The sequence below is a fragment of the Pipistrellus hanaki genome, assembly GCF_964339955.1.
Source record: "Pipistrellus hanaki genome assembly, chromosome: 21".
NCBI classification, from domain to species: domain Eukaryota; kingdom Metazoa; phylum Chordata; class Mammalia; order Chiroptera; family Vespertilionidae; genus Pipistrellus; species Pipistrellus hanaki.
The window spans coordinates 7175945-7192120 of NC_140523.1; the positions used below are offsets into that span (position 1 = coordinate 7175945).

At 56.8% G+C, this 16176-nt stretch overlaps 1 protein-coding gene across 2 annotated transcripts in view; it reads left to right on the top strand.

Moving 5' to 3' along the window:
• EFL1 (elongation factor like GTPase 1) overlaps nt 1–16176 on the top strand; it is a 41059-nt gene that overhangs the window by 22026 nt on the left and 2857 nt on the right. For both annotated transcript variants that reach the window (XM_084869056.1, XM_084869057.1), the window contains exons 16-18: nt 9318–9449; nt 10318–10465; nt 12496–13385. In XM_084869056.1, coding sequence (XP_084725182.1) covers nt 9318–9449; nt 10318–10465; nt 12496–13385 — 1170 coding nt within the window. The remainder of the gene's footprint in view (nt 1–9317; nt 9450–10317; nt 10466–12495; nt 13386–16176) is intronic.

Here is a 16176-nt window from a genome sequence, read left to right on the forward strand (position 1 = left end):
CAGGTTGGAGTGGAGGGCTTCTGCAGGATTCCTGGTCTGGGGCGCCGATGTCCGAGGGGGCCAGGTCTTCGGTGATGGGCAGGCGGGGGGTCCTGGTGGTTTTTTATTCGATCACGGTGTGACAGTGTAGGTTAGGGGTGTCGAACTCAATCAGAGAAGGGGCCAAAATCTAAAAATCCAGCCTAAATCGCGGGCCAAATGGTTTACTGAACAGTCATAAACTGACAATGTCATAAACTGACAGCGGAGTGCAGTGATGACAGCGCGGTGCGGGCCACATTGCAAGGCCTGGCAGGCTGGATTTGGCCCGCGGGCCGTGTGTTTGACACATGTGGTGTAGGTGAAGCGGTTGTTGATGGGACGGGTGTCAGAGAATCTGTGGACACTTGTTCCAAGGGCCACACAGCTAATCGGGGCAACCTCTCGTTTCCTCTCCTACGCCAACCGGCCCCTCGTGGGGCCCCGGTTACAAGTGAAAGCGAAGAGCGACGTGTGCAGCCATCGGGTTCCAGCCGTGAGTGTGATTTTATCTTCCCTGGCCTTCCTCACTCGTTCCTTTCTAACCGGAAAAGAGCAGCTGACGGAGGCCCGTGTGCTTCCTGTTGGAGCGAGGCAGAGGCAGAGGCAGAGGCAGAGGCAGGGTTAGCAGGCGCAGACGGCAGTGCGTGCCAGAGGCGGGAATGGACGCATCCTGTGGCAATCTGGAGCACGCCCGTGTGCGTGGCAGCGTCTCCAGGAAAGGTCTCTTGTTGGCGCTAGAGAAATGCAGATTTCACTTTTTAAAAATATATATATTTTTATTGAATTTTTACAGAGAGGAAGGGAGAGGGATAGAGAGCTAGAAACGTTGATGAGAGAGAATCATCAACCAGCTGCCTCCTGCACACCCCCCTCTGGGGATGTGCCCGCAACCAAGGTCCATGCCCTTGACCGGGAATCGAACCCGGGACCCTTCAGTCCGCAGACCGATGCTCTATCCACTGAGCCACACCGGTTTCGGCCAGATTTCACTTTTTGAACGAGGCTATTACTGGGAGAATCGATCCTGACCCGTAAGTGTGGGATAGATTTTTTTTTAAAAATATATATTTTATTGATTTTTTTACAGAGAGGAAGGGCGAGAGGGATGGAGAGTCAGAAACACCGATGAGAGAGAATCATCCACCAGCTGCCTCCTGCACGCCCCCTACCGGGGATGTGCCCGCAACCAAGGTCCATGCCGGAATCAAACCCCGGGACCCCCCGTCCACAGGCTGACGCTCTATCCACTGAGCCACACCGGTCAGGGCATGGGATAATAGATTTTCCGCTGCAAATAGTTCACTGAAAAAGTTTAACATCCTTATTTAACTCCAACCCGGCGGCGTTTGGAGATGCTGGTCGAGACGGGCCCGGACGGACCTCACGGGCTCGGCACACAACGGCCCCTTGTCCGGCCGCCTCCCGGGGACGCTCGGGCTCGGCTCACACGGCGGCGAGGGGAAATTGAATTAGGGTTTCGCACCGTCAGCCGTTCCTCCCTCGCCCTCAGATCTCTTCCATATGGCGGCGTCTCTAAGGGGAAACCTGATCCCCCTCCTCCTGCAGCGCGGGGGAAGCCGTGAGAGCTGCCCGGCCGGTTCCTGGACCGGCGCCGGTTCCGCCAGGGGCGGCGGCTGGGCCGACAGGAAGCCGGTGCGGTTGAGCGAGCGTGTGCGTGCCTCCTTGTCAGGCGGGGACCCGAGGAGTCGGGGCCTCTGAAGGGTTTTTTCCTGGCAGATTTTTAAAAATGAAATATAGCCGAAACCGGTGTGGCTCAGTGGATAGAGCGTCGGCCTGCAGACTGAAGGGTCCCGGGTTCGATTCGGGTCAAGGGCATGTAACCTTCGTTGCGGGCACATCCCCAGTTAGGGGGCGTGCAGGAGTTAGCTCATCCATGGTTCTCTCTCAATGATGTTTTCTAACTCTATCCCTCTCCCTTCTTCTCTGTAAAAAAAAAAAAAAATCAATAAAATAAAAAATAAAATATACCAGAGGCCCAGTGCACCGATTCGTGCACCTGTGGGGTCCCTCAGCCTGGCCTGTGCCCTCTCACAACCCCACTGGTGCACAGGCAGGGACCTGGGGAGATATACTACAGGAGGCTCCAGGGCGGGTCTGGCCTCATTTCCCCAGTTTGATGGGGGCTGATGGGGCCGGGAAGGGGCCATGGGAGGTTGGCCGGCTGGGGAGGGATCGTGGGAGGGCTCCAGGGCGTGTCCAGCCCGTCTAGCCCAGTCCTGATTGGCCAGACCCCAGCAGCAAGCTAACCTACCTGTCCAAGTGTCTGTCCCTCCGCGCCCCCCCCCCCCCAGTGGTCAGTGCACATCATAGCTACTGGTGGAATGGTCAAACGGTCACTTAGGTTTTTATATACTATGTTGATTTATTTATTTATTTATTTTTATTTTATTGATTTTTCACAGAGAGGAAGAGAGAGATAGAGAGTTAGAAACATCGATGAGAGAGAATCATCGATCAGCTGCCTCTTGCACACCCCCTACTGGGGATGTGCCCGCAACCAAGGTACATGCCCTTGCCCGGAATCGAACCCGGGACCTTTCAGTCCGCAGGCCGACGCTCTATCCACTGAGCCAAACCGGTCCCGGATACTATGTTGATTTTTATTGGTCTCAGAGAGGAAGGCAGGGAGAGAGAGGGAGAGACATCCATGATGACAGAGAATCATGGATCTGCCCCCCACTGGGGATGGAGCCCGCAACCCAGGCGTGTGCCCTGCCCTGCCTGGGAATCGAACCCTGACCTCCCGGTTCCTAGGTCGACGCTCAGCCCCTGAGCCACACGGGGGAGACCGGCCGCTCTCTCGGCGGCTTGCGTGAATCCGGTGTGCCTGGGGACCGCTGACCCGGTTCCGTTTCCGAAGCCTTCCTCTGCTGACCATCCTAGCCTCACCCCAACGCTCACCTTCCTTCGGCCACTGCACTTGGCCTTTGAAGGTGCAGGGCCCAGGAGAGGGGGGTGGGGGGCGGGATATCGCCCCCTGTTGGATAAACCTTCCTTTCTCAGGATCCTAGGAGACCTCCGTCTGCCTCATGCTGTGGCCCCGGCGTCGCTGGTCTTTGTGTTAGTCTGTGCCGGGCCCTGCACGCCCCCCCCCCCCCCCCCACGTGGTGAGGTGCCCAGTGGGGCTGCTGGAAGCTTCCAGGTTCTCCCAGGCCCACCGGTCATTCACGTGTGGGTCCCGGGCCTGCCAGGGGGGCCGCCTCTCGTCTGAGCAGCCGCCCTGGGCTTGCCAGGCGAGACCTCGGGCACGTTGGCACCGTCCGGGGAACGCCCAGGCCGGAGTCAGTGCCCGCCTGCGGGGTGCCCTGGGTCACGTGATCTCTGTGGCCCCCTTCCCGTGACTCGGCTTCCTGTCGCCTTGATGGCTCTCCCGTTTTCACTGTATCCCCTGCGTCTCCACCCCTCCGTCTGTGGATTGCTCCGGGTGACACTCAGAAAGCCTTCTGCAGCCCCGGCCGGGGTGGCTCAGTGGGTAGAGCGCCGGGCCTGCGGACTGAAGGGTCCCAGGTTCGATTCCGGTCAAGGGCAAGGACCTCGGTGGCGGGCTCCTCACCGACCCCGGGCCCTGGTCAGGCACATGGGGAGGCAACCCATCGCGGTGTGTCTCTCCCATCGATGTTTCTCTCTGCCTCTCCCTCTCCCCCTCCCCGTCTCCCTACAAATGAATGGAGAAATACCCTCGGGTGAGGATTAAAAAAAAAAAAAGGAAGGAAGGAAGGAAGCCCTTAGAGGAGTAGGGACTCCAGCCGCTGGAGCTCTCTGTCCCCGTTCTGATTGGCTCCCAGCACCACACGCATGGCTGTGCCTCCGGAGGTTCAGCGGCCTTTCTCTCTCCTGAGCCGATCAGAGGCCTCGCTCGCCCCCGTTCCCCCAAAGCGCACGCAGGGAGGAAGCCAGGTGGCTGGGTCTGTTCCCGGAAGCCACAAACCTGTGCAAGGCTGCAAAGGCCTGGCCAGCCTGCGCCCAGCGCCAGCCGGGGCCGCAACTGCCCCCGGCGGCCACCAGGGGGCAGCCGCGCCCACCGCCCGTCCTGCCTGCAGACAGAACAAAGACCCCGTGTCTGCGCGAGCCCGGACCCCGCGCCGCGGCCCACGGGTGACATCTGTCCCTTCACCCGTGACTCCTGTCGGTCTAGATACTGAGTCGGGGGTGCTGGATGGTCTGTGCGTGCTTTGGGACTGGACTCGATTGGACTTGATTGAACCCACCCAGGGAGCTCTGTGGCCTGCTTCCCCCTTCCCTCCCCCTGGCCCAGCCCCAATTCCTGCACACACCCACACACACACACACAGCAGGCGGGCGTTTTTATCATCGGCCTTTGGAGGTGTCTGAGCCGCGGAGACGGGAGGTGAGAGGCCTGCAGAGGGATTTCAAAGCAGCATCTGCGTTTACGTTGGCCCGTTCGCTCCCCCCGACCCCCACCCCTCCCGCCTCTCCCGCCTCCGTCGTCGCATACTAGGGCCATTGTTTTCCCTTGTCGGCCGCTCCCCTCCGCTTTCTTTCCTCCCCGTCAGTCCGGGGGCTCCGAGGGCAGCTCCTACTCGGAAGGGGCATCTCTATGAAAATATGCCCTCGGCGACCAGAAGCAGGCTGGCACGGGGCCCGCCTCACGGCTGGCTGCTCCACGCCTGGTGGTGCTGCTGGTGGTTGCATTTCAAAGGCCCCCGGGCGGGCCATCGGTCGGTCCCCGCCTCGGCTCCTCTCCTAGCCTCTGCCCCGGCCTCAGGATGGGGGCTCCTCGGGAAATCGGAGGCCAGACAGCCCTCTCTCTCCCCTGGGCCTCCGTCCGCTCTCCACCGAGGCAGCAGCCCTTAGTCCAGGGGTCCTCAAACTTTTTAAAGTGGGGGCCAGATCACAGTCCCTCAGACAGCTGGAGGGCCGGACTATATGAACTACTAATTCCTACTGTAACACCTCGGCTGCGCTCACGGCCCAAAAAACCTGGCGGGCCGGATCAGACTCCTCTGCGGGCCCCATGTGGCCCGCGGGCCGCAGTTTGAAGACCCCTGCTAGTCCGTTTATGGGGCAGCAGTTGTTTTTCCTCAGAGCCTCGCGCCTCCCGCTTTTGCCAGAGCGACAACGGCAAAACGTCATCCTGGAAGCAATTGACACACGTTTGCGTACCCTTCCTTTTGCCGCCGAGAACAAAGGCTGTTGTTACCTTGTAAATTCACGTGAGTGGCAGACGGAATCTGCATGCGCTTGTGAGTAGACCTACTGTGTGCAGGGTGTTCGGCCACTTCCGGGATGTTTCTCATCGAAGCCGCAGACACGGGTGATACACTTCTTTTCTTTTCTTTTTTTTTTTTCTTTCAAATATATTTTATTGATTTTTTACAGAGAGGAAGGGAGAGAGATAGAGAGCCAGAAATGTCGATGAGAGAGAAACATCGACCAGCTGCCTCCTGCAAAACCCCCACCGGGGATGAGCCCGCAACCAAGGCACATGCCCTTGACCGGAATCGAACCTGGGACCCTTCAGTCCACAAGCCGACGCTCTACCACTGAGCCAAACCGGCTTCGGCAGATAGACTTCTTTTCATTTGCAGTTGAGAAAACTGAGACTGAGAAGGGCTTCGTGTGTGTGTGTGTGTGTGTTTTAATATATTTGTATTGATTTCAGAGAGGAAGGGAGAGGGAGAAAGAGAGAAACATCCATGATGAGAGAGAAAATCATGGATCGGCTGTCCCCTGCACGCCCCACACTGGGATCAAGCCTGAATCCTGGGCATGTATGTGTCCGTGACCAGATTCGAACCCCTGACCCTTCAGTCCGCTTGCCGACGCTCTGTCCACTGAGCCACACCGGTCAGGGCGCTGATAACTTTTATTTCGATTTCACTCGCTTGGCATTTCAAAAAGTAACCTGTGCTTATAGTAGAAATCCACACGACACACCAGCATCAGAGATTAATACGAGTCTCACCCCGCAACTCCTTCTGTGATAGAACCATGGATAACAGTTGTTGTGTCCTTCCTCCATACGTGTCCTTCGTAGAACACGCGTGTGCACACAATACCCACCTGTTTTGTTGTTTTATCAAGTTAGCTTTGAATACATTACCCGTTTGGTACAGCTCGGCAGCTGCGCTGAGTTTCTGGCCCTGGCCGGTGTGGCTCAGTGGATAGAGCGTCGGCCCGAGGACTGAAGGGTCCCGGGTTTGAGTCCAGCCAAAGGCACAGGCCCGGGTTGCGTCCTCCATCCCCATCAGTGGGTGTGCAGGAGACTGCTGATCCATGATTCTCTCTCATCATGGATGTTTCTCTCTCCCTTCCTCTCTGACATCAACAAAAATGTAGTATGTTTTTATTTATTTATTTATTTAAAATATATTTTATTGATTTTTCACAGAGAGGAAGAGAGAGGGATAGAGAGTTAGAAACATCGATGAGAGAGAATCATCGATCAGCTGCCTCTTGCACACCCCCCACTGGGGATGTGCCCGCAGCCAAGGTACATGCCCTTGACCGGAATCGAACCCAGGACCTTTCAGTCCGCAGGCCGATGATCTATCCACTGAGCCAAACCGGTCCCGGCGTGTAGTATATTTTTAAAAAGAGACACAGCCGAAACCAGGTTTGGCTCATTGGATAGATAGAGCATCGGCCTGCGGACTGAAAGGTCCCGGGTTCGATTCTGGTCAAGGGCCATGTACCTTGTAGGTTTGCGGGCACATCTCCAGTAGGGGACGTGCAAGAGGCAGCTGGTCGAAGACTCTCTCTCATCGATGTTTCTAACTCTCTCTCTCTCCCTTTCTCTCTGTAAAAAAATCAATAAAAATATATTTCAAAAAACAAATAAAATCAATAAATAAAAAGAGACACAGGCCACCGTGGGTGTGTCTGAGTGTCTGACCTCCGCCCGGGGCCAGCCCCCGCTTTCCTGGGACAGAGTTACCAATGTGTCTGTCCCTCCTGTCCTGCCCTTATTGGCCCCGCAGGCGGACTCCCCCTGCCCGTGTGACCCTGCCGTCAGCAACTCTGTAGCCACAGACACAACGCCCTCCTTTGTCTGTGCCCGCACCTCCTCCCGAAAAGCTACTTTCCGGCTCCATCACACGCTTCTCAAACGTCCTTGGGGGAGAAACGGGAGGGCCCGGGGAGGGGGGAGGGGGGAGGGACATGGGGAGCTGGGTGTGGGGTGAAGGCTCCCCGTCTGCAGCCTCCCTCCCTCCCTCCCATCCAAGGTCTAAAGGCCGGGATCGCCCTGATGAATGAGTTTGGGCTTCCCCGTCGTCCAAATCCATTATTTAACGCCAAAGGCATCTGATCCGTGCAGCCTGCTCTTAGCGTCTCCGTTTCAAAGGCCGGCAACAACGGCCCAGGCGGGAAGCAATACCGACGACGACGAGGGGAGCGACTTTGTGAAAAAACGTTCAAATCATTTCCAGGTGTTTTGGACGAAACCCGAAACGAACTCCCCACCCGCCCGTAAAGGGAAACTTTATTACCGCTTTAAGTCCTCTGCTTGGAGGCCAGCAGCTCCAGAGATTTCCATTGTTTGTGGTTGTGGGTGTGTTGTGTTTTTTTGTTTGTTTGTTTGTTTTGTTTTTTTAGTACCGTGTTTCCCCGAAAATAAGACATCCTCCGAAAATAAGACCTGGCGCAGCTTTGGGAGAAAAAAATTAATATAAGACACTGTCTTATTTTCGGGGAAACAGGGTAGTCAATGTGTATCATCTACTGAGACGTGGGTAACTGCGTGTAGGGAAAGGCTTTGGATGTGGCGAAGCGGAGGAGATGGTGTGAGGAAAACTGAGTTTTCCCACCCTGGCCGGTGTAGCTCAGTGGATGGAGCGTCTGCCTGCGGACTGAAGGGTCCCGGGTTCGATTCCGGTCAGGGGCACATGCCCAGGTTGCGGGCTCGATCCCCAGTAGGAGGTGTGCAGGAGGCAGCCAGTCCATGGTTCTCTCTCATCATGGATGGTTCACCCTCTCTCTCCTCTCTCTCTCTCTCTCTCCCTCTCCTTTCTTTCTTGAAATCAATACAAATATATTAAAAGTTCAAAAAGACAGCGTTCAGATTGCACTCTGCAGCCAGGGTCCCTGGCGACAGAGGCGGCCCCAGCTCTGCCCTCGGGTTGGGACCAGGTGCCGTGTGCACAGGAAGGAAGTGCATGCTGGTCCCAGGTCAGGAGCAGGGCGGATGGGGAGCGGGGGAGAGAAAAAAAAAACCCACTGGCTGCGGGGTTTTCCCCAGCCCCTGGCCTCCCGGGAGATGCTGTTCCTGGCAGGCTTGGTGGACACCGGGCAGACTCTGATCGCCAGTGGCCAGGGGCAGACCTCTCCATGCACCGGCCGGAGAGACCGCGTCATGAACTTGGACCCTGAGCCCGGCCGGCGTGGTTCTGGGGCTGAGCATCCACCTAGAAACCAGGAGGTCACGGTTCGACACCCAGTCAAGGCACAGGCCCGGGTTGCGGGCTCGATCCCCAATGTGGGGTGTGCAGGAGGCAGCCGATCCATGATTTTCTCTTGGATATTTCTATCTCTCCCTCTCCTTCCCTCTCTGAGGTCAATAAAAATATTATTTTAGCCGAAACCGGTGTGGCTCAGTGGTAGAGCGTCAGCCTGCGGACTAAGGGGTCCCGGGTTCGATTCCGGTCAAGGGCATGGACCTTGGTTGTGGGCGCATCCCCGGTGGGGGGTGTGCAAGAGGCAGCTGGTCGATGTTTCTCTCTCATCGACGTTTCTAGCTCTCTATCTCTCTCCCTTCCTCTCTGTAAAAAATCAATAAAATATATATTTTTTTAAAAAAGCAGAAGCAGAAGCAGCATGTGTCCTGGGGATTTTTGGGGGAACTGGACAGAGAACGGACACATGGGGGACCACAGGCTTTAGCATAATGCAAAAGGTTTTCTTTCTTTTTTTTTTTTTTTTTTAAAGTATGTTTTGTTTTGTTTTTGTTTTTTACTTCAGAGAGGAAGGGAGAGGGGGAGAGAGAGAGAGAAACATCCATGATGAGAGAGAATCACAGATCGGCTGCCTCTCCTGCCTGCTACGCCCCACCCTGGGGATGGAGCCCCGAACCCTGGGCCTGTGCCCTTGACCAGGAATCGAACCTGGGACAACTTCAGTCCGCGGTCCGACGCGCTACCCACTGAGCCACACCAGCCAGGGCGGATTTCTGGATCTTTCACAGCGACTACACTGTACCCGGGGGCTTTGTGTTTCCTGTCACTCCTGTCCTGGGTCGGTGCTCTCCGTCCTCTCTCGTGCAAACCTGGACCGTGTCGTGTCGCCCCTCACGGAGCCCCGATCTCTCCTCCCTGCAGGCATCGGGGGCCTCCAGGACGTCGTGCTGAAATCCGCCACCCTGTGCAGCGTGCCCGCCTGCCCGCCCTTCATCCCGCTCAGCTTCGAGGCCACCCCCATCGTCAGGGTGGCCATCGAGCCCAAGCACCCGAGTAAGACAGACAGCCTTGTTCTTAAAGGGGGGGTGCTCCTGGTGCTGCTGTGTGTGTGTGTGTGTGTTTGTTTGTCTATAAATATTTTTTATTGATTTCAGAGAGGGAGAGAGAAACATCCATGATGAGAGAGAATCACGGACCGGCCGCCTCCTGCACGCCCCCCCACTGGCGATGGAGCCCACAACCCGGGCCTGTGCCCTGACCGGGAATCGAACCGTGACCCCCATGGTTCCTTAGGTCAGCGCTCAGCCACTGAGCCACGCCGGCCGGGCCATGACATCATGTCAGACTCGAATCCTCCCGTGTTGTCTCGGCGGCGTCCTGTGAACATGCATGCAGGCCTGTACCGGAGTCATCCTCCCGACCGGGAGGCCACACAGACCACCGACTCTTAAAGGGACAGATACCTCCCTTCTCTCTAGGAACGAGGCCTCTGCAGGCATGGTGCCCCCCGGGGAGGCTGTGGCCAGTGGGGCCAGCTCTGCATCCCGCTGGGGAGATCAGACCCTGCGTCTCAGCCACACGACTCCCCGTGTAAATATCTCCAGGATGGCGTCTTCGTACGCCGTATCTTTTTTTTTTAACTTATATATTTTTTATTGATTTCAAAGAGGAAGGGAGAGAGAGAGAGAGAGAGAGAGAGAGAGAGAGAAACATCAATGATGAGAGAACATGATGGATCGGCTGCCTCCTGCACGCCCCCGTCCAGGGAATCGAGCCTGCAACCCAGGCTTGTGCCCTGACCGGGAATCGAACCCTGGTTCGCGGGTCGACGCTCACGCCGGCCGGGCAGGGGCCTCCTGCTTGGACCGCACTGGTCTTGCCCCGTGTGCCTGACCCGTGCGCGTCCCGTCTGTCGGTCCAGGCGAGATGCCACAGCTCGTGCGAGGAATGAAGCTGCTGAACCAGGCGGACCCCTGCGTGCAGGTCCTGATTCAGGAGACGGGCGAGCACGTGCTGGTCACCGCGGGGGAGATCCACCTCCAGCGCTGCCTGGATGACCTGCGGGAAAGGTCAGCTGCCGGGGGGCGGTGGCGGGGGGAGGGGGGCCCCCCCGCTGGGGAGAGGCCGGCCCCAGGGTCACTGGGCGCTCCAGGGCCGCCTAAGCCATCCTCGGCCGGTTTGGGGAGAAAATGTGAAATCCCCCCCGAAACAGGAATTGTGGCTTGCTATTATTTAACAACTGACAGTCCCTCCTGCACTTGAATCATGTTGCATTTTTAGTCTCTTATTTTATTGTTAATACTAGAGGCCCAGTGCACTAGAAATTTGTGCACAGGGGGGGGTGGGGGGTGAGGGGGAGTCCCCTCAGCCCAACCTGCACCCTCTTGCAATCCAGGACCACTGGCTCCTAACTGTTCGCCTGCCTGCCTGCCTGATTGCACCTAACCACTCTGCCTGCCTGCCTGATCACTTCTAACCACTCTTCCTGCCTGCTTGATCGCCCCTAACCACTTGCCTGCCTTCCTGATCAAGCCTAAGCACTCTGCCTGCCTGATCACCCCTAACCATCTCTGCCTACCTGCCTGCCTGATCGCCCCTAACCATCTCTGCCTGCCTGCCTGCCTGATTGCCCCTAACCATCTCTGCCTACCTGCCTGCCTGATCGCCCCTAACCATCTCTGCCTACCTGCCTGCCTGATCACCCCTAACCATCTCTGCCTACCTGCCTGCCTGATCGCCCCTAACCATCTCTGCCTGGGCCCCCACCACCATGACTTCGTCGGGAAGGATGTCCGGAATGACGTCTGGAAAGTCGTTTGGCTGTCCGGTCTAATTAGCATATTGTACTGTTATTATTATAGGTTTCTTTAAATCCTCTCCTGAGGATATTTTTTTTTCTTTGATTTTTTTTTTTTTTTTTTTGAGAGAATGGAAGAGAGAGGGAAGGGCAGAGAGAAACATCGCTGTGAGAGAGACACATCGATTGGTTGCCTCCCGCATGCCCCAGCCAGGACTGGGAGCCCACAACCAAGGTCCATGCCCTTGACCGGAATCAAACCCGGCACCCTGCAGTCCACAGGCCGACCCTGGATTCACTGAGCCAAACCGGTTTTTTGGTTCAGTGAAAACCTATTTTAAAATTAAAAATAAATTAAATGGGATAAAGAACAACAGCTTCGAAGAGGAAAAAAGTGGCTCAAGGTACAGATGGGGGGATTAGCCTACAGCTGTTCAGGTGTCTGGCCAACAGGAGGCAGTAACGTGTAGATGGAGATGCCCTGAGCCGACAGCCACCCTATTCAGGTTTGGGGGAAGTGCCTTTCCAGCCCTTCCAACAGCTGGAAAGGCACGTAATTGCATGTGTAACTCAGCCCCCGTTGAGTTCCCAAGTTTATCAACCTTTTTTTTTTTTTTTTAAATATATTTTATTGATTTTTTTTTTTTCACAGAGAGGAAGGGAGAGGAATAGAGAGCTAGAAACGTCGATGAGAGAGAAACTTCGACCAGCTGCCTCTTGCACAACCCCCACCGGGGATGTGCCCGCAACCAAGGTCCATGTCCTTGACTGGAATCGAACCCGGGACCCTTCAGTCCGCAGGCAGACGCTCTACCATTGAGCCAAACCGGTTTCAGCTATCAACCTATTGATAAAACTCTTGTAATTATGACATGCTGTCTTTGGCTCCCGGCATCTGTGTGTGTGTGTGTGTGTGTGTGTGTGTGTGTGTGATTTTTTTTTTTAAATATATTTTATTGATTTTTTTACAGAGAGGAAGGGAGAGGGATAAAGAGCTAGAAACATCGGTGAGAGAAACATCGATCAGCTGCCTCCTGCACACCTCCCACTGGGGATGTGCCCGCAACCAATGTACATGCCCTTGACCGGAATCGATCCTGGGACCCTTCAGTCCGCAGGCAGACGCTCTATCCACTGAGCCACACCAGTCTTGGCTGATTTTTTATTTTATTTTATTTTTTAACAGATTTTTCCATTACGTGCTATTTTCTACGACGGGTGTTTCCATGCTATTTTTTTTTTTATTTTTTTTTTTTTAAATCACGGCCTTCTGTCCTTTCTCCTCTGTGGATCCGCCTGCAGGTTTGCCAAGATCGAAATCAGCGTCTCCGAGCCCATCATCCCGTTCCGAGAGACCATCACCAAGCCGCCGCGCGTGGACATGGTGAACGAGGACATCGGGCGGCAGCAGAAGGTGGCCGTGATCCACCAGGCCCGGGACGAGCACAGCCGGGTCCCCGAGGGGGTGCAGGTGGACCCCGACGGGCTGGTCACCGTGACGACGCCCAACAAGCTGGCCACGCTCAGCGTGCGGGCCGTGCCCCTCCCGGAGGAGGTCACGCGGCTCCTGGAGGAGCACGGCGACCTGATCCGCGCCCTGGAGCAGCTGGCGTTCTCCCCGAGCGAGCCCGCCCAGCGGACCCGGGACAGGATCCGGGAGTTCAAGGGCAAGCTGGAGCAGCACCTGACCGGCCGGAAGTGGAGGGACGCCGTGGACCAGATCTGGTCCTTCGGCCCCAGGAAGTGCGGGCCCAACATCCTGGTGAACAGGAGCGCCGCCTTCCGGGGCTCCGTGTGGGCCGGGCCCGCGGGCGCCGCCGGCCCCGAGGCCAGCGGGCACCGGGACCTGGGCAACAGCATCATCAGCGGCTTCCAGCTGGCCACGCTGGCCGGCCCGCTGTGCGAGGAGCCGCTCATGGGCGTCTGCTTCGTCCTGGAGCGCTGGGACCAGAGCAGGCTCCTCGAGGAGGCGGGAGCCAGCGAGCGGCAGAGCCGGGACCCGCCGGGAGAGGGCCCCCCGGGAGACGGACACGGCCCCCCCGAGCCGGCCCCCGCGGACTGCTACGGGCCGCTGTCGGGGCAGCTGATCGCCACCATGAAGGAGGCCTGCCGCTGCGCCCTGCAGGTGAAGCCGCAGCGCCTGATGGCGGCCATGTACACCTGCGACATCATGGCCACCAGCGACGTGCTGGGTAAGCAAGGGGGATTGTGGGAGGTCCCGGCCAGAAAACGGCATCGCGCTTAATATTATTTAAAACAGTGTTTTTCAACCTTTTTTGGGCAAAGGCACACTTGTTTCATGAAAAAAATCACGAGGCACACCACCATTAGAAAATGTTAAAAAATTTAACTCTGTGCCTATGTTGACTATATATAAAGTAATTCTCTTGAATAGGAATCAAATAAACACAAAGAAATTATTTTATAATTACTTTATTATGAAATATTTTTTTTATTTTATTTTTTTATTTTTTAAAATATATTTTATTGATTTTGTACAGAGAGGAAGGGAGAGAGATAGAGAGTTAGAAACATCGATGAGAGAGAGTCATCGATCAGCTGCCTCTTGCACACCCCCTACTGGGGATATGCCCGCAACCAAGGTACATGCCCTTGACCGGAATCGAACCCGGGACCCTTCAGTCCCCAAGCCGACACTCTATCCATTGAGCCAAACCGGTCTCGGCTATTATGAAATATTAAGTAAAATAGTGAAAAATTATAAAATTCTTGTCTTGTCTGCACCTACGGCACACCAGGCAATGCCGCGGGACAGCGGTTGAAAAACGCTGATTTAAAATATATATTTTTTTTATTTTTTTAATATAATTTATTGATTTTTTTTTTACAGAGAGGAAGGGAGAGGGATAGAGAGTTGGAAACATGGATGAGAGAGAGTCATCGACCAGCTGCCTCTTGCACACCCCCCCCCACTGGGCATGTGCCCGCAACCAAGGTACATGCCCTTGACCGGAATCGAACCCGGGACCCTTCAGTCCGCAGGCGGACGCTCTGTCCACTGAGCCAGACTGGTTTCGGATAAAATATTTATTTTTTGTTGATTTCAGAGAGAGAGAGTGAGAGGGAAAGAGAAACATCCAGGATGAGAGAGAATCGTGGGTCGGCTGCCTCCTGCACGCCCCCCACTGGGGATCGAGCCTGAAACCCGGGCCTGTGCCCTTGAGCAGAATCGAACCCGGGACCCCGCAGGCCACAGGCCTCCGCCGCTCTATCCACTGAGCCGCACGGCCAGGGCTTCATCCGAGCTCTTCCCAGCTGTCCCTCCCGGTTCTGTCCGAGCACGTGTGCCCCTGCCCATGCCGTGTCCGCTCCGGCTTCGCCCCCGTGCCTTCCGCACCCCGAGGTCGCTGACGGTGAGGACGCGGGGCCGTGAGCAGGACACGGCCACGCCCCTGAGGGCCTCGCCCCGTGGGGGCCGCTTGCTGACATCCTATGAACGGGGCCCAGTCGGTCCAGACGGCCGCCAGCAGCCCACGCTCCCCGGCCGGGCCCCAGCGCGCTTTATCTCACGCCGGTGCAGGCCCATCTGCTTCCTGTCGGCCACATGTGCTCCGTTTAGCGGTCGGTGTAGCGAGCGGTCTGCCTGGCCCTGGGCTGCGGGAAGAGGGTTCGTGGGACCTGCTTTGTGAGGCTCCGAAGAGCCGAGCCATTGCTGTTGTGTTCCCAGCCGTGGCAGTGACCACAGGGCGAGAGAGAGAGAGAGAGAGAGAGAGGGGGAGAGAGGGAGAGAGAGAGAGGGGGCGAGCTTCCTCCATGGACATCTGCCCTTCATCTCCCGTCGACTTCTGTCATTTCTGCCCAGAACAGCCCGTCCTGTGCATGTGTATTCTCACGGGAGAAGCAGGGCCGTGTTCTGTAAGCCTCCCTCCGCCTGCTCCGTCCGGGGTCTTCACGTTCACGTTTGATCTCCTCCTAGCGTCGTGTCGGCTTGAGATGCCGTCGTGGACTTCCTGTCGCCCCCAAATTGGGACCCGCGTTGTTTCCTGTTTGTTTACTGTTAGAGAAAGCAGGGCTGCGAGCAGCTGTTTCCTTTCCCGAGCCCCGACTTTTAATTCCCACACTTCCGGCCCTGAGAAGGGCAGAACCCGCAGACCGCCGCTCTTCCTGCCTGCGGCGCACGGAGGTGCCGTGTAGCCAGCCCTAGCTAATAAAGAGGGAATGTGCTGATTTACCCTCACGCCATCGCAAAGGTGGCGGCGCCCGCAGCCAATCAGGAGGGAATATGCTAATTGGCCGTCACGCCCTCAAAGATGGCGGCGCCCAGTTCCCTCAGCACCGCAGCCGCCCAGGGCCGCCCGAGGCTCGCGCTGCCGGCAGTGGCAGCAGCAGGGGTGTGATCGCCTGGTTGCCTCCTGCCCCTGAGGGCTCCCGGACTGAGAGAGGGGGCAGGCCGGGCAGAGGGACCCCCGCTCCAGTCCATGAATTTTCATGCACCGGGCCTCTAGTCCAGGGGTCCTCAAACTTTTTAAAGTGGAGGCCAGATCACGGTCCCTCAGAGAGCTGGAGGGCCGGACTATATGAACTACTAATTCCTACTGTAACACCTCGGCTGCGCTCACTGCCCAAAAAACCTGGCGGGCCGGATCAGACTCCTCTGCGGGCTGCATGTGGCCTGCGGGCCGTAGTTTGAAGACCCCTGCTCTAGTCCTACGTAATAAAGAGCTAACATGCTAATTAGGCCAAACAGCAGAACGATCAGCTGGATGAGCTGCTGGGCGAAGCCGGGACTGCGAGGGCCTGGCCCCTTGCACGAATTTTGTGCACCGGGCCTCTTGTGATGTGTAACGATGAGATTGCGTTGAGGTGGCCGTCTCGGGAGACTGGGGGGCGGTTGGTCTTGAACGGGCTCAGACAGATAAAAGAGGACTCGATGACGGATGGAGCCAGCTGGAGTGTGTCCGGGCCGGGGAGACGGTGAGCTCAGAGCAGGGAGGCTCAGTGTCCTGGGGGCGGGGCGTGGCC